The 19,818-nt window shown below is 37.0% G+C and overlaps 1 protein-coding gene across 1 annotated transcript; it reads right to left on the bottom strand.

Moving 5' to 3' along the window:
- Positions 1 to 9,996: 9,996 nt before the first annotated feature.
- LOC144445293 (histamine N-methyltransferase A-like) lies at positions 9,997 to 13,955 on the bottom strand. Its single transcript, XM_078134834.1, has 3 exons — positions 13,850 to 13,955; positions 11,822 to 12,136; positions 9,997 to 10,349 (listed from the first exon to the last, which is right to left on the bottom strand). Exons 1-3 carry the CDS (start codon positions 13,953 to 13,955, stop codon positions 9,997 to 9,999), a joined length of 774 nt encoding a protein of 257 aa, XP_077990960.1.
- Positions 13,956 to 19,818: the final 5,863 nt, after the last annotated feature.

Raw genomic sequence — 19,818 nt, 5'->3', positions numbered from 1 at the left:
TTGCTATATCGCTTATGCACAACTGCGATGCAAGGTTGCTCCATATTTCTGTAACACCGTGCAACGTACCTGAAATGTAGGGCACAGCGCCAACTTTGGGTCACCCTTAAACAAATGATAACCAGCTGAATGACAGACCAGAGATGAGCTGAAAATGCTCCCGTATATCTTTGAATGATCCATAGAATGATGTAGCATGTTTCATTGAATTTGGTGCAACCATTCTGCATGTGTAGCTCTACTTATAAAACCATAATCATGCAAATTAGCCTTAATTATGCAAGCCACGCCCGCCAAAAGTACAGTGACTGCACTGCGCAGTCATGCCTTTCATTATTAAGTGCAGCTGTTCTACATTGCACTTTAAGGGGGAGGTGTCAAATTCAAAAAGTCGATAGATTTTTCTTATACTTTGCATACCTAAGCAGTGATATCTGAATATGCAAAAAATTCAAAGAAAATACTATGTCACCACCTTTGTTTTCAAGATAATGACCGTTTCTTGTATCTACACATATTGTTTTGGGTCAAAATAAGTAGATCTACAACAATTAACTACATCACAATTTTTGACAGTTAAAGATTATCCCTGGAGCACTTAATGAACTCACATATTTTAGTGCAATGTGTATTATGTCCAGACATATTTGTTTGTAAATTCTTTTCATTATTTCATGAAATGCTATGTTTTTATATCCCCAGCTGCTTTGCGATTTTTAAAGAAAAATGTAAGAAAACTGCGGAAAAGGATGAAAGTCCGTGATAGATTATTTTTATATGCTGTATGTGTACAATGTATTATTCAAAATATTTATCAATGACAAAATAATAGTGGGTCACCACGTCCATTTAAATTCTAGAATTGAAATTGTAACCCCACACCCCATCTAAATGTAGACATTTTTGACATAATTTTTTAATGAAATATTGTTGATTTTGACAAAAATTAAAATGAGCTTGTTTAACTTTGCACATATGTATAATGTACCAATATCTCTTCATAATTATACAACAAAAATCATTGTGTGTATGGTAACTTTAAAATGCCAGTAAAAAATGTTACCCCCACCCCATCAAAATTTCAACATTTTGAACAAAGATCACTTGACATTGTACAATATTGGAACACACAGGCACCAAGGTATATTTCTGTCAGTTCATATGTATGATAAATCAACTGAACTATTCATGTGTAGAGTTTATGTATTTCTCCCAAAGCCAAAGTGGCCATAATATTCATAATTATGACCCCACCCCCTTCCAAATTTCAAAATGTTGGACACAATTCACATGAAATTTCATAATACTGGAACACATGGGTACCAAGGGATAGTTCTGTCAGTACATAATTATGTACTATGATAAATCAACACATTAGGGGTGTCAATAGTTCAATGTAGGATAAAAAGCTAAAAACATTTAGTTCCCCCCCCCCTAACTTAATTGACCAAAATTGAAAATGTCCATCCAATTTCAAATCAGTATGTAGTAATACTATGAATACAAATCCAGTATGTAGTGAGGAAAAATAGGTCTTCTGTTGACACTTTATTTTAGTGCTGTGCTATAGTGAAAATTCTTCCATTTCTCAATTTAGGGGATATTTTTAAAAAAGAAATAATTACATGTTTAGGGGTACAAACAGACCCATTAAAAAGTAAAATCGTTTCTGTAGGATGAGAACTAGACAACTTAAAAAAAAAACACCCCAAAAGTAAAAAAAAAAAAAATTTCATCCTACATTGATTTGAAATATATATTGATCTCGCACCTTATATCTCATTCTCGCATTGTTGAAACAGTTAAATGTTGATTTCATGTAAGGAAATTGCTAGTGTTATATTCCGGAGTGTGGTCACTAAGAAAATTTGAAATGCAGTCCATTGAAATCTTATTATTGTTAGCATGGATACTTCTTTCATGGGGAGACAATGTAGATAGTTTTTTTTATACAACTTGTATGATTTGCTGCAATTTGAACTGTAGGCTTTACAATACGTAAACACTCAATAGAGTTAGTGTGACTAGTGACATACTATAGTTGGCGAGAGAGCTGAAAAAAATCTATTTTTGGTTGAATACATCTACTGAAAAACAAACTATAGATTCAGTAATTTTAAATTGGCTATACTGATACAGGGATGTGTAATGGCCGGGGGTTCCATTGCTGTCCATGACCAGTCGCACGGTCATGGCCCAGTGAAGAAGAAGTATTTTTGTTTTCACTGTCGATTCTCCACTGGTGAAACGGTCGTAGCCCCATTTTTAAATAATAGAAGTATACGTAGCGTTTCACTTTTTTTCCCCGCGATCGGTCGTACGGTTTCTAATAATTATCATTGTTGTTTTTCTTGTAATGACAAACTTGGTTTCAGCATCGATGAGACATCAATGGTTTGAGAAATGCACACAAACAATCAAATGATTGATCTAGTGCTATGACCCTATCAATCGCCCTCGAGCTCTGGTGACACTGCTGACCTATCGAGCGATGTGCTTCCAAAACGACATAGAATCAATCTGTATAGGAAATCTGGTTACCATAGTAACAAAGCAAAAACGCAAACAAAGTACTTCATTTAATGGCGATATGGAATTATGGTCGGTATGTAAATTTCATGTGAATACCATACAAGTCATTGTTTTGAAATAATGCAATTAAAGTTTCCAAGTGTCATGTCAGTTTCATTTCGAGTAGTCGAAATCAAAGCAACTAAATAACAAGGAGAAGATTAAAAGAAAATGTTTTTGCTTGTTTGTGGGGGGCGGGGGGGGGTGTACTCAACCTGGATGACTTGTGTAGTAGCAGACATTTATGACCTGGGGTATTTCACGTAGAATATCTTGGATGTATTCAGACATTACGGTTAATTGTGCAATAGTTCGCGAACTCGTGTAATTCTAGCGTCAGACACTGGACGTGGTGTTGTCTTTTTAATATGACCGACTCCAACTTTTCTGTTTTGCACGTCAATGTTTTGCTTGACCGGCAATATAGGGAGTGTGGTTGTTGATACATTTCAACAAGCCTAAATTCCTCTAAGTTCCTCTTTAAGTCATGGTAGTAAAGCTAATTTTCTTCGCAAGGACTTCTGAAAGTCATACAAAATTACCTTCCATTCACCCTAAATCTTCAATTCAAGAGTACGTACAGCGATCGAAAAAAACATATAACACTTTACTTCACTTCCAGACACGGGTTTGTTTCGCGTTCGAATGTTGACAAGAGCGCCCGTTTCAGTCTGCGCCGAAAGTTGCGTCGTTGACGTAATTCGAATTTGACACCTCCTACCTTAATAATAAAACATAGCTAAATATGCAAACGAGCGATTAAGTGATGGCCCAAGACTTTGAAATGTCTTTCTGTACTGTCATACCTTGTATTATCAATATCTGTAGCACGTTGAAATTGAATTCGGTACAGTCCTGGCTATATATGAAGATTCGTCGAATGTGCAGGCCGAAGAAACTGACCAGTCCCTTATGCACAACTGCACTGGATGCAACGTTGCTTCTATTCGTATTTACCTTTAAACTGCGCAACGTGCCTGAAATGACTGCCACATGTAGGGCACAGCGTGAACTTCTTGACCTATGTCGTGTGTACAGTGATGACGTCAATTTGGTGACAGCCTATCTTCACGTATCGACCATGGCATCCAAAATGATTCCAATAATGTCGTTCCCAGATCATTATCATCGCTCTTTGGTTGCCTACTTTGGTCACACAGACACGGCTGAGAAGGTGTACCAAATGTGTTCAACTGAAATTCCCGAAACAGTTATTGCAACCCTGGCGAGAGATGTTGAGGGATTTCACTATCTGGGAGTTGGCAGTGGTACGGGTAGGTGTCCTTTGATACACATATATTATGAAATTTGAAAATTTTGAAACAGCTTTTAAACCACAAAATTGCAAACATTGGGTATTCTTCGTATAAACTACATGGCCCAGTGTACTGTTTACAAAGCACCGGAGGGAGTTGAAAACAAATATGTGAAATCATTTACAATTATAAACTTGGCTACGTGCATTCTTTTGCGCAGGTTCATAGCCTGATTAAAATCTGATGTGGTGAAAGTGGCTATATATGTCTTTATTTATCTCTATTTCCATAATTCGTGTCGTTTGTTTTGTTCGGTGATCGCCGCCTTCTCCCCCTGAACAAAACAAACGACACAAAACGATGGAAATAGAGGTGAATAAAGACATGTACCCGCTTTCACCACATCAGATTTTAATCACATTGCGCAGGTTCATCGACTAAACGGGTAAAAAAAACAAGTGTCCAGGTCTACTCTGTCTGCGATGTGTTTTGGTAGAGTGTGCGATAGTCTGATGGTGTCTGGAAAGAACGACGTGAAAGGTTACCGTAGTCTAGAATGAAGCCATTGTTATGGGGGCAAAGGCGGTATCGTCAACCATAGTTGAATATGCTTGTTTGGGTCTCGTCTATTATGACACAATATGGAGTAACACAAGAGGTATTTCCTAATGGCACAATACGGCTTGAGGGCGTTCTTCATTACCTTGCATACAATATTCAGTATACATGTATTTTGGGCCCGGGATTAGGGCCGATGATGTAGGACTATATATCGATGAGAATGTCATAGGACTTTACATAACCAAATGACTATTTACACAGTGACAATTACATATTCATCACTATGTTAAATGAAAAACATTTACCGCAAGCAGGATATGGAAGTGATTATTTCAATATTGAACATGGTAATGTTGTGTATGGGCAATAAGTTTCAACCAACAAATAGAAACTATTTTTAGCCCAACTAGAGTGATAAGGTTCAGTAGTGATATAGGCATGGTAGAGAGAGAGAGAGAGAGAGAGAGAGAGAGAGAGAGAGAGAGAGAGAGAGAGAGAGAGAGAGAGAGAGAGAGAGAGAGAGAGAGAGAGAGAGAGAGAGAGAGAGAGAGAAGGTGTGTGTGTATGTGTGTGTGTGAACATCTTAAAGTAAAAAAAAATGCTTTGACATTTGGTCGTCATGTTACTTTGGGTGTCTAGTTGTGAAATTGTTCAAATGAAAATGGTCGCGACAGAGATAGGAGTTTTGGGTCAATGTGATTTTTGGTTGAAAACCTAAGACTCCTAAACTACAGGGCAGATTGGCATGTAATTTAACGGGAATGTTTTTCGAGGAGAATAAATTCAGATTTGTTCATGACATGATGATTCCATGAGTAATATGCAACTTAGGGCTAACAATTTTTTTTTTTCAAAAATGTATGCAAATGCAACCATGACCACGCCCTTAGCAACAGCAAAATGGTGATGTATTTCACAAAGATAACAACAGGGACTAATAGATAAGTGAATAAACATTCAAAAAATGTATGTAAATGTGCCTAGCAACAAGGCCACGCTCATAGGAACAGCCAACGATCGCGTATATTGCAAAGATAACAGGGATTAATAGACAGATGAATAGACATTCAAAATGTATGCAAATATGTCTAGCAACATGACCACGCCCATAGCGTATATTGCAAAGATAACAACGTGGTTGGATGTGCAACTGGATAGTCATTCAACAAATAAACACCTACACCTAGCTTATATCGACATGTGGATACAATTTTTTAAATACTGTACAGTTGTGGTACAACTATATTGGCGTTATTTTTGAAGTTTGCAATCAGGCAGTATTAAGATGACAGAAATAAAGATTCCACCAAAAAGTACTGAGCTGGCCAACAGTAAGCATCCACACTGTCTATACAAATGATTTACTCCAAAGGACAGTGAAGACAAAATGTGTTAGAAATATTGCTTTTAGAATGTAATTATTTCATTTGCTATGTTTATAAGCCAATATCATGATCGTATTTTAATGAATACCATTCCTATCTAGGTCTAGCTGATATAAAGCTTCTGGTTCAACTGAGAAAGCGATATCCGAAAATCAAAGCAACAGTTGTGGAGCCTTCACCTGCTATGATATCAGAATTCAAAGAGAATATCATCAAAGAGGAGTCGGGACTTGAGGATGTAGAATTTGAATGGAAGCATATGACATTAGAAGAATATATGGAAAGTGAATCCAGCAATCAAAGATTCCATTGCATGCTTCTTAATGGTGTTGTGTCTTATCTGCAGGAGCTTGCAAGGGCAATGAAATACCTGTACAAGGCATTGGCAACAAATGGAACTATTGCTATCTGTATTACTTCAGGTATTTGTCATTCTGATAGTAATTTATGGTATATCTCATTTGATTAAGTGTTTCCTATGGCCTTGTATGACCTTGATTTAGGGCTTGGGTATCCTGTTTGGAAGCACTGACATAGTTTAGTATATTTTCTACCTGGTCGTCCTGGTAAAGCAACTCAACTTGCCATAGGTTTTAGCCTACAAAGCTGTTTACATTTTCACATAGCGCAGATATCTGGTTGATAAGCTAAATCAACGTTATCCAGGAACAGGTATAAGAAATTGTATTATGGGCAAGACAAAATTGAACAGGATATATAATTTTTAGGTATATATCGATTCAACCACTTTTGATTACAATATGATCAGTATTCATATTATAACTGTTATTACTAGTTTTGAGGTTGTTTGAATGTATCCTTACAAGGATTAGTTCTAAGTCTGTGCTAGGCTTGAGTAAAAATGAATATGTATCATAGACACTCGACGTCATGTAATCCCTATTTAAGAAGTGTAAGATTTCATTTGCCCAGGTTTTATTTCAATACAAATATTTGAAGTTTTCATCAATGTTTGATCATTTTTAGTACAGAACGATTCGAAGTAGAACTATCAAATAAACATCCGATACTTTGTACTAGAATGCGTACAACTTGACTTGTGTATGACGCAACACGATAAAAACCATTCAAACTAATGTCAGCCAAGCATATTTTTCTGCCAACAGACAAAAATGTATTCACTGAAATGGAGAAACAATACCCAGACCTGGTCCCCGGTTTCAGGATTGTCCCAACTGAGGAAGTGGTCGCTGTGTTTAATGATATTGGAGCTACTGTCAGAGTACTTGAAATGGAGGCAGTGATCGACATCACTTTGTGTCTTCAAGAAAATTCAGAAGTTGGAAACTTGATATTGGATATGTTTACACAGATTGTGAATTTTAGGCAAACAGCATCTAAAGATTTGGTTGATGATGTTCTCCAGTTGCTTCAGAGCCCAAAACTGATGTCTCGTAAGACAGATGATGGTATATTTATCAAGAACAACAGAGATGTTATAATTATTCATAAGTAGGCTTGATAGTATTGTAGTTTCAAGTGAGCCATCAACGGTCAAAATATATATTCTGGTTTGCTGAAATTATAAAGTAATACTGTGTACGTTATCTTGATGTTTATTACAAATTCCGTTCATGAATTGGTGTTCGAGTCATATGATTTTAACATTTTAATAAGTGAAGTGAAGTTGACTATATAGCCTACAAGAATAATTTGTATTGTTAGTGCAATGTGTCAACGATCATTGAGTGAAAGGTCTGCTGAAAGAGCTGGCAGGGGCAATGGAATACCTGTATAAGGCGTTAGCAAAAAATGGAACTATTGCCATCTGTAATGCATCAGGTATTTAACATTTCTCATTGTGATTTATGGTACATATCATTCGAGATTTGATCAAGTATATTTTCAATACCAATGTATGGTCTATGATTAAGGGTAGGGCTAGGATGTCCAAAGTGGAAACTGATAGAGTTTCTGGTCAGGGTTTGGGTACGCTCGTGTGAAGGTGATATAGTTTAGTACAATCTGCCTGGTAACACTGGTAAAGTGACTCAGCTTTAATAGCCTAATAAAAATGTGTGGTTCCGATTACGCTCAATTTTAGAATAGATTGGGTAAGTAGATTTTTCATTTCCTTTTATTATGTTTTTTTTTCATGTGTGAGTGTCTAGTTCAGGTTTTCTATTGTGTTCCAAATGGTCTCTGTGTTATTTATTTCTTCCCATCAGATGTACAGCCATTACAGATTGGAAGAACAGTTTTATATTGTTTTAAGTTGATGTCAGTTTCCGCATTCACTATTTCTCGTGAGACCTCACAATTTTTGCGATTGTTTTCCTTTTTTTCTCAAATACATGAAAAAAGTTAGGCCGGAATCAAACATTGTTTTAGGTCTTACTGTAAATACCATACATAGCTGTTTACCTTTCACAGATGGCATTTATTTGATTTATAAGGTTAACATAACCGAGAAACAGATTTCAGGTTTTGTTTCTCAAGAAAGTGTGTGTGAAAATTATTTCCAAAAATTATTTCCAAAAAAGACATGGTGGTCAAGAGGAAATTGAAGAGGTTTGACTGGTTTTGGCTAGATGTCGCTTCAACCACTTTAAGTAAATAAAATATGTTCATTAATATATATTACAAATGTACATCACAAAAATCCCTAAAATCTAATGCATTTGTTATTACTAGTTTGGTTTGAGGTTGTTATGAACATTATTCTATGTTATTAGAACGTATTACAAGATTAGGGAGCCTTCAGTATTTACAAGGGAGGAGGGCCGGAGGAATTGGGGGGGGGGGTCACATTTTACAAACCTGTTCTTGGGGGAGGGTCATATTTTGCATTACAATGTTTGAAAATTCAATTATTGCCAATTTATATTTTAAGTATAGTTGAGTATATTTTAAGTATAATTGAAATGTACTTGACATTCCAAAGTATACTTCAAATATAGAATAAGTACAGTTTAAGCTTACTTTTTACCGTAAATTTCATTTTGGTAAGGGTTGTTTTGTTTGTTTTGAGATGTAAAAGTGAAGCACTCAACATTTATTTTTACGAGTACTTTACATGCAAAAATACAAAAAATAAAACTACATATATTGTTGGTTGAAATATGATGGTGATGGTAGCGCCTGCGTTAAATAGGAACAAAGGTGAAGCTGATTTCATAGTTCTACGTATACTATATAGTTGCTGTATAGTGAGTCACAGAAAGTGCATTTCACCACTCTACATCTCACAACTCCTATAAAAGTAGGAGAAAACTATTATTCAATTAACCATGAATAGACTACTGTACACTTGGATAGGGAATTCTGGGTATGGTGCCCATTTACCAATGCTGATGTCATCAATAGCATTAATGTTTGTACCTATTGTTTTTACCGTAAAGGTTGATAAGTCGAAACAATAGACGGACTGGTAAATTAATAGAATCCCACACACCCAAGGGGCTGAGATGGAATATTTCACACGAGTTGAAGGATTTTGGTCTCACGAGCACTGCAGGTGAGTATGAGATACAGAAATTCCCGAACGAGTGTGAGATATTCCATCTCAGTCCATTTGGTGTGGGATTCTCGTTTTCATGTCCCTTTGTTCTGGTAGGAAAACAAGTTAAAACTGGTTATTACTGATCAATTTAAATAACACCACCAAGGACGTCTTTACCTTGTGTGTTTTATGCCACCAAGAAATATATAATTCCTTTTATTCACATTCACAATTTCAAACACCAAAGTAAGTTGAGACCATCACATTCTTTATTCTTTATTCTCAAAGACTCACATCTGTATTACATAAAGTTTAATAGATATTAAATTATTCTAAAACATTTTTTGTTTATTAATTAACATATATTTTAATCAAATTAAGATAGTTAAGTATTGAACGTGTTTTCCTCAGAGTTCCATCAAAGCAACGGGTAGATTTCATGTTTTGGAATATATATCATCATCAGCGCAACATGAACGTCAAAATTAGCTCATCAACTTTGTCGTTGTTGTGCAGTGTTATCGTCTGCTGGAATGTAGTCCAGCCCCTACATTACACCAGTGTTAGTTACCCCGATTTGTTGTATCTAGTAATAATATATTAATCAGCCCAAAATGTTAAAATATTACAGTTACATAACTGTGGATGCAAGTTGTTATAAACATCAAGTTGATTACACTTTTAAGATATTCCATTTTAATACAATTGACCCTAATTATCTAATCTGACCGCTGATGGCTCACTTCAAACAAGACTATTTTCAATCTGACTGGACAATTACAACATCTCTACTGTTATTGACAAACACGTTGTTATCTGTCTTACGAGATAATAGATTTGGGCTCTGAAGAAACTGAAGTACGTCTTCACTCAAATCTTTAGATGCCGTTGCTCTAAAATTCACGACATGTGTAAAAAGATCCAACAGCAAATTCCCAACTTCTGACTTTTCTTGCAAGCATGACGTGATGTCGATCACTGCCTCCACTTCAGACACTCTGACATTAGCTCCAATGTCATGAAACACAACAACAAGTTTTTCTGTTGGGGCAATGTTGTAACTGGGGAGCAGGTCTGGATAATGCTGCACCATTCGAGGAAATACACTTTTTTCTGGTGGTGAAAAATATATGATTGATTGACATTATTTTAATGGGGTTTATCATGTTATGCCATACATAAGTCGAGTGGTAGCGTTCTTCCAAAAAGTAGGCATTTATTTTCTGATCGATCATTACAAGGCATTGAGCGTCATTGGTTTTGCTTTCCTGAAAATGGTCACAAGTTCAAAATTGCTATGTTCTCCCCATTGTTATTGACATAAAACCTGAGTAGGTAGGGCTGGGATCAGAATTTACGATGGGGGTGGGTGTAAACATGAAAAAGGTATGCTACTAGTCACGTCCAAACTCTGAATCAAAGTGCATCTAAAGTACTTAACATACAGATAGCAGGCCAAATGGTGGAGCACGTCCTGGCTTTCAAATACCTTGGTGCCTGGATTGACTCCCACTTAAATTGGAAAACGCGCATAACTAAGATCTGTAGCAAAATATCACAAAGGCTGGGTGTGCTTAGGAGGGTAAGACCATATCTTACATTTGATGCTTTATAATGCAATGGTCTTGCCACTGTTTGACTACATTGCAGTAGTGTGGTCAAACAGTGGTACGACTTTGCTGACCACACTTCAGAGACTCCAGAATAGAGAATCTGTGTGTCTCTCTCTCTTTCTCTCTAGCCTCGTTCTCTCTCGCTCTCTCTCCATACATGAGGCAGTCAATAGCCAAGCAAAAGTGTGTGTCTGCCAAAATATCTCTGTATAAGTTAAAGTGTAGGTAATATAGCAATACAACACGATACTCTATGGCTTCCGATAACGTGTATGGTTTGAGGTTTTATGCCACTAAACCGCCGCTTACGTGTCATTATTTTTTTTTTAAAAATGCGCATCCCGTTGGAGGGGGGCACCCCGTCCCACACCCTTCCCACTAGCTATCATGGGTGATGCTGTTTCTGCCCAAAATCAAGATTGAAAGACATAACCCTGCTGGCTAAGTAAAGTATCTCCAAGTACAGATTACAGCCAAATATGAGACCTTTTCGCAAAGCCCTCATCCATTTATAAACAAATCTCTCCACATGTTATATATGGACGCCGAAATTGATTTCCACTGATGGTTACAAAACATGTAACAGTGTGTAATGTAGTGTACCATACTGTACATCTCTGAAGTGGAGGGGGGGGGGCTGTGTGTGATGTCGGGAGAGGGGGGGGGGAATTCTTGGGTTCATTTTTGGGGGCCATGGAATGATTTCTCCCAAAACCCCCCTGCGTAAGTTCTGACCCCAGCCTAAAATAACAATAACACCATCCTTCAATATAAATCTATATTCGGCTGTATAATACAAATGGCACACTACTTTGCCAACACTCGTTGTGAACTCGTAGTGACAAGACCCTAAAATTTATGTTATCTGTATCAGTAGGGAATAATATTAAATTACAACACAAATTAAGTCGATGTAGTTAGTGGTGAGAGACACCGTTATTGCAAACACACAGACTAAGAAAAAATAATTACCTGAACTATTAACGATGGCAATCGTTCCAGTTGTTGTCAATACGTTATACAAGTGCTTCATTGTCCCCTCCAAGTCCTCAAAGTAAGACGTAACACCAACGAGAAGTATACAATGGAAATCCTGATTCTTAGTGTCACTTGTCATGTATTCCTCCATCGCCATATTCTTCCATACAAATTCTACATCCTCAAGATCAGATCCCACTTTGATGATCTTCTTCTTGAATTCTGTTATCATATCTCCAATAGGCTCTATGATTGTTGCCTTGATTTTCGGATACTCCTTTCTGAGTTGGATTAAAAGCTTTATATCAGCTTCACCTGGATAGGAATAGTAATCATTAAGATTAGATTATGTGTAAGATTTATACAATATTAAGTGAGATATTAATTACATCCTAGAAATAATTTATTTTGTGTACTATGAACAACTTTGTAAGCCAACTCAATAGTCTGTTGAATCGTCTTCCTTTTCAATGTAAAAATCACTTTATATTTATTTGTTTGATTACTGCTTTACTGTAAATGCCATGTAAGGGAAATTACAAACTCTAGATCTAGACCTAATTACTGTATCAATATATACATATATTATGAACTGTAATAAAATAGTATCAACAATGAAAGTAAGCCTAAGCTAAAAGACGTTAAAGAACTACTAAATATCATATGCTTAAATATATCTAAAATTAGATTATATATGTTACATGTAATATTGGTAATTATGCATCGATCATTAAGAAAAGGGAGCCTTCAGTATTTACGAAATGGGAGGGACCGGGAATTTAGAGGGTGGTCATTTTTTTATTTTTACAAAATCAGTATTGTCATTAATTAGAATGTGGAAATAATAGGAGGGTCACATTTTACTTTGACTCTTTTTTATCTGGCCTTGCATTATTTTATGATTTTGACATGATCTCAACGCCCCCGTCGGTTTCAAATTCTACAGGTGCCACACCCCATCACTGCCACCCTTGTGAAGTAATATAATAACTTATCAGTGAACTTATCAGGGTTTGCATACAACTGTGCATAGATATCCGACGCCAACCTCACAAAATAATGCTAGGTTAGACAATACAGTAAGTCAAAGTAAAACGTGACCTTCCCATAACCCATCATGTTTTTAATATGGCCCTCCCCCGAGAATCGATTTGTAAAAATTGACACCTCCTCATTCCTCTAGCCCCCCTGTAATTACCAAAGGCTCCCTAACTATGCAACAGATATTGTAGCAGAGCAATCTGATTAAAATCTGTTGTGATGAAAGTGGTTAGCTGTCTTTATCGATCACCCGAAAGAAAACAAATGTCACAACACTATGGAAATAGAGGTAAATAAAGACAGCTAGTCACTTTCACCATGCACATCAAACTTTAATAAGATTGGTAGCAGATAATATAATGTACGGATGTGGGACTTGAGTGTCATTAGCAAATACAAACTTAATAGAAATGTTAACATCTGCAGCAAAATAATTGGAGTACAGTAGACTTGCTGAGTGGTATGAAAACTAATTCCGAAGTTGAACACGGATTACTACATAGTATACAACTATTGTTTCATCCAAGTCACTTCATCACCTCTCGTGTTTGTTGTATTTCTGGAAATGTGATGTGGAAATGATTTGGTGTTTTTTTCGTATCAGGTTTTAATTCCATCATTGCATAAGAACTGCCTATTCGTAGGACAATAAAGATATTGTCTTTTTACATTGGCTGAACTTTGGCTATGGGAACAAACGATGTGCACACACACATAAACACACACATCCTATACAGTAACTTCGTACGTCACCGAATTATTATATGCATGAACAAAGAAAGCCATGACCTCACAAACCCTCATTACTATATATAGCGCTCATGCACTAAGGCATTTCTACTGAATGCGTTTTGAAGGATATCATTAATAAATATATTCGGATATTTTACATGAATAAACTTCATACAAGCAAATTCGCATGTAGCTGTCGTTGTATACTTGATAAATGTATGGAAGGGCTTGGTATTAACATGTTAAGACACCTACCTGACCCACTACCAACGCCAAGGTAATGAAATAGGTCAACATCTTTGGTCGCGGCTGTAATAACTGTTTTAGGAATTTCAGTTGAACAGCTAGAGTTCATACACTTTCTCCGCCCTATCTGTGTTATCAAGGTAGGCAATCATGGACTGATGATAACGAGCAGGGGACGACAGTAATGGAATCATTTTGGATGCCATAATGAGGACGTGAAGACCGATAGACGTCAATAAGAAGAACTGTACTTGGGGCGTGAATTCGATAACTGAATAAAGCTGTTGACCCAATCGTTTCACGTGATTGTAGCCTCAACTGTCCACTGTTGTTTCGCCTTGTGTACATGTAAAGGTTGATAATTATTTTCGTAATTATGTTTATTTTGCCATAAAAATAAAGGAAATCGGGTTTATAATAGTACAATATAATTCTAACACGAGAAATTGTTCGAAAAATGAGGCACTCTCGGTTTAGCCACAGAGCACCTTCAGGTATGTACCTCTCATTTGCATATGGATAGGACAGCGTTTGGAACTTTATGACGTCACTGCAGGTACACAAACGCTTTCGTCAGTGTATCTTTACATGCAAAGCCATTATGGTCGAACCAGAAGGTCAACTTCACAACCCGTTTTTGCCAGAACCCAACGTTGAATATTGGTCAGATTCCTCGCACACTACTTGAAATAAATATATCTTCACAAACATGCACCAAAAGTGGGTAAAGGTCGTAAATAAAGTTATAACAGAGCAGTACTTGATCGGATCACTAGTACTGTTAGCACGGTACCAATCCGAGATCCATATATCATTTTTGGCGTTACTAATTACTTTGGGTCATTTTAGTTCATGTTGAATCGAGTGACTTTAAAGTATGAGACACCTCAGTCCAGTAAACGCTGTACAATAATAGAGTAAACAGGCTGGGGACACTAAAACTGGATCATGTGTTTCCTTGTGGACCAGATATGTTGAAGTCGTGGTACAAATCAGTGGTCGTCAATAACCAGGATGTCAGAAATCTACACTGCACTGCATACCTACATTCTGTAAGTTTGAACAGTGTAATTACTCCTTGTATTTATACACGAGTTGTGGACCAATGTATATCAAGTCAGACGCATATAGTAATTGTTTGTGGGAACTATAAACACTAATCATGTAATTGATCTCGAAAACTGCTATGTTCTCTTTTTTCTGTTAAATTTGAATGCAAAATGGCGAGAAAGATAAATCAAAGTCCAACTATGTATTATCGGTAGTATACGTGCGATGACTACTTGCTCGTTACATATTAATCATTGCCACTATTGTTACTTACAACCATACGGAGTGAACCCTCGCTAACTCGCGATTTCGGCAAAGTCATGTCTGTTCACAATTTTGGGATGAAAATTTACAAATGTAATAAAACCAACCAAAGAATTGCAGTAATACTGTCAATTTTGAAACTCAAAATCGAATTAATAGTGCAGTTTATGCCAATTTATTTATTGTTTTAAACATCTAATGAAAAACACACGACTTGATACACAACGGAAACAGGAAAACACCATCCAATCGACATGGAGAGAACATTTTCGTGAATCACTATATAGACAACCTACGTAATTTCTACTCCTTACCACCGCCACCAAAAGCGTATCATTCCGCAATGACCGTTAACGTCACCTACCAGAGATTGCAGAGTTACAATAGACTAGGCAGCTCTTTCAGGTCAAAGGTTATACTTCTTTATAATACAGTGTATCTATTTCTCTCTTTCTCATGACCCGGCGGACCCTAATTTTCGGCTTCAATAAAAAGAGATAGAAACGATGAAAAGGAGAGGTAGAGAAACAAGAAGAATATTTTTTGTCTTCACATTAAAAATATCACCGACCTATCCATATTTGATATTAAAAAATTAATGAGAAATATATAAACTCCCAATTTTTTTCATGCCTCCCGCCAAATTCTCTTAAGCCCCCCCCCCTCCTTGCCGTGATTTCCGACAGGAGCCTTATTGTGTCCTAAAAGTGGATTGTTATTCTTATTTTCTTCATGCACTGTACTGTACTGTACTGAGCATGGGGGGGGGGGGGGCTCCTTGGTACCATTACGTGAAGGCTCCGCACAAATTTTGATACCAATGTTATGCCTCTAAATAGCCTCTGATATGTCTTTATTTTCAAAAACGTTTTCAATATGGGTGGGGGATGGGGACCCCTCCCACACCTTCAAAACTATCCAGGAAACATATTCACATTACATGACAGTCACCCATCACATATCATTGGAAATAGGCTTTAGAATGTATTGCTGCAAAGCAGTAAGACATTTGTTCAAATTTATTCGGTAAACGACTTCTCCTATCCTGAGGTTTAATTTGGTTCAAATCTTGAGCAAAATATTTCGTGGCCCTCCTCTTTCAGACTATTAGAATTATCATGCCCCCCTTTCTTTAAACTCCCAATTTTTTTCATGCCGCCCGCCAAGTTCTCTCAAGCTCCTCCCCCCTTGTAGTAATTTCCGACAGGAGCCTTATTGTGTCCTAAACGTCGATTGCCATTCTTATTTTCTTCATGCACTGTACTGTACTTTACTGTACTATACGGTCCTGTACTGTACTGAGCACAGGGGGGGGGGGGGGCTCCATGGTACCATTACGGGAAGGCTCCGCACAAATTTTGAAACCCAATGTGTTGTGATACCAATTTTATGCAAAAAGTATACCCTTTCTGATATCAAGTTGCATTTTAATTAGTCTAAGTACAATCGAACTGTTCTTGATCGCTCTGACCGTCTCAGTCCACTAGGACATAGGCACTTGTTTCCCGAGATATGTATCAGAATGTCTTTATCAGAATACAATTAAATGTCGACAATATCGATCATATTGACCTGTTTTTAGCCAGTTGAATACGAAAATGGTAAAATAACATGTTTCTGTGATAGCACAAGTCCAGTGAGTGGCAATATCTCGCGGTGAGTGGACTTGCGTGATCACAGATAAAAGTGTTATTTTTACCCCTTTCATATACAGTTGGCTAACACGTCAATATTATCGATATTACCGACATTTTATTGTATTCTGATTGAAACATTCTGATACATATCTCGGGAAACAAGTGCCCTGTGCACTAGCACTGTTATTATTATGTGTCGATGGATGCACTTATCAAGTGGATGATACCATAATCAGCTATCTGGTGATTAGTACTATCATTAGTGACTGGTGCGTGTCTCACTTAGATCTAGGGTGGCATGAGCGACGACAGTAGTACGGAGATTTTGAAGGTAGATACACCAGATTGAACCGCTTCCTGTGATGACTGCATAGTCTACTTAACGCCAGTTTTGATTCACTCAACCCTTTCTCATACCACCACCTCATGAAAAGTATACCCTTTCTAATACCAACCATAAAAAACTACCCCTTTCGCGTGGACCTTCCCCGTATTGCAGTCTATAGGATTTGCTATACTGTATAATATACAGATACACATGTGATAATGGGCCTCAGGGGCCAGGTATATCAAAAAAGGCCATAACTTATAAGTTGTATTGACTTTCAAAATGTGACATTGTATCTCTTTGGTTTGTGTTCTTTTTCTGTATACAACTGTATTCTCCTTCAATTCTACTGATGGGGTGGGGTGGGGTATACATTTTTTGAGATCGCCATGGCACACTACTTGAAATAAATATATCTTCACAAACATGCACCCAAAGCGGGTAAAGGTCGTAAATGAAGTTATAACAGAGCAGTACTTGAGCGGATCACTAGTACTGTTAGCACGGTACTAATCCGAGATCCATATATCATTTTTGGCGTTACTAATTACTTTGGGTCATTTTAGTTCATGTTGAATCGAGTGACTTTAAAGTATGATACACCTCAGTCTAGTAAACGGTGTACAATAATAGAGTAAACAGGCTGGGGACTCTAAAACTGGATCATGTGTTTCCTTGTCGACCAGATATGTTGAAGTCGTGGTACAAATCAGTGGTCGTCGATAACCAGGATGTCGGAACTGTACTGTACTGTACTGTACACAGGGGGGGGGGGGCTCCATGGTACCATTACGGGAAGACTCCGCGGAAATTTTGAAAACCAATGTGTTGTGATACCAATTTTATACAAAAAGTATTTATACACGAGTTGTGGACCAATCTCTATAAAGTCAGGCGCATATAGTAATTGTTTGTGGGAACTATAAACACTAATCATGTAATTACACTCGAAAACTGCTATGTTCTCTTTTTTTCTGTTGAATTTGAATGCAAAATGGCGAGGAAGATATATCAAAGTCCAACCATGTATTATCGGTATTGTACGTGCGATGACTTCTTGCTCGTTACATATTAACCATTGCCACTATTGTTATTTACAACCATACGGAGTGAACCCTCGCTAACTCGCGATTTCGGCAAAGTCATGTTTGTTCACATTTTTGGGATGAAAATTTACAAATGTAATAAAACCAACCAAAGAACTGCTGTAATACCGTCAATTTTGATTGTTTTAAACATCTAATAAAAAACACACGACTTGATACACAACGGAAACAGGAAAACACGATCCAATCGACATGAAGAGAATATTTTCCTGAATCAGTATATAGACAACCTACGTAATTTCTACTCCTTGCCATCGCCACCAAAAGGGAATCATTCCGCTATATGGCGGTTAACGTCACCTATAAAAGACTGCAGAGTTACAATAGACTAGGCAGCTATTTCAGGTCAAAGGTTATACTTCTTTATAATACAGTGTATCTATTTCTCTGTTTATCATGACCCGGCGGACCCTAATTTTCGGCTTCAATAAAAAGAGATAGAAACGATGAAAAGGAGAGGTAGAGAAACAAGAAGAATATTTTTTGTCTTCACATTAAAAATATCACCGATCTATCCATATTTGATATTAAAAAATTAATGAGAAATATAAAAAAGTTTAGAAATAAAGCATTGCATAGATCACGAAGGTAGATATACAGTGATGAAACTCAAGTGTCTATACCTATATGTCCATACCTATGTTTAGGGAACGATATTGTTTGCTCATTTTTTAAAACAAATTTAACCACAGGAGCACTCGTTTACCAAGTACATTTAAATGCGGCTTCGCAACAATAGGTTCTTAAACCTATGTTGAATTATCATGAGGTGGGTGACTGTCAGAGAATGTATTTGTGTATACATCTCTTAAAGGGTATTGAAGACCATATTCAGGTGTTCTATGGCTTTCAATTATATGTATGGTTTGAATGTTATGCCTCTAAATAGCCTCCAATATGTCTTTATTTTCAAAAAAAAGTTTTCAAAACTAGCGATTTTCACTGTTATTTTCATGTAGTGTACTGTATTTTATCTAGGAAACATATTCACATCACATGGCAGTCACCCACCACATACATGTATCATTGGAAATAAACTTTAGAATGTATTGCTGCAAAGTGCTAAGAAATTTTTCAAATTTATTCGGTAAACGACCTCTCCTATCCTGAGGTTTAATTTGGTTCAAATCTTGAGCAAAATATTTCGTGGCCCTCCTCTTTCAGACCATTAGAATTATCATGCCCCCGTTTAAACTCCCATTTTTTTTTCATGCCGCCCGCCAATTTCTCTCAAACCCCCCCCCCCCCTCCTTGCCGTAATTTCCGACAGGAGCCTTATCGTGTCCTAAAGTCGATTGCCATTGTTATTTTCTTCATGCACTGCACTGTACTGTACTGCCCTGTCATGTACTGTACTGAGTACGGGAGGGGGGGGGGACTCCATGGTACCATTACGGGAAGGCTCCGCACAAACTTTGAATCCCAATGTGTTGTGATACCAATTTTATGCAAAAGGTATACCCTTTCTGATACCAAGTTGCATTTTAATTAGTCTATTAAAGTACAATCGAACTGTTCTTGATCGCTCTGACCATCTCAGTCCACTAGCACACAGGCACTTGTTTCCCAAGATATGTATCAGAATGT

This window comes from Glandiceps talaboti, chromosome 14 (genome assembly GCF_964340395.1).
Source record: "Glandiceps talaboti chromosome 14, keGlaTala1.1, whole genome shotgun sequence".
Taxonomy (NCBI): domain Eukaryota; kingdom Metazoa; phylum Hemichordata; class Enteropneusta; family Spengelidae; genus Glandiceps; species Glandiceps talaboti.
This window is presented reverse-complemented; position numbering and strand designations above follow the sequence as displayed.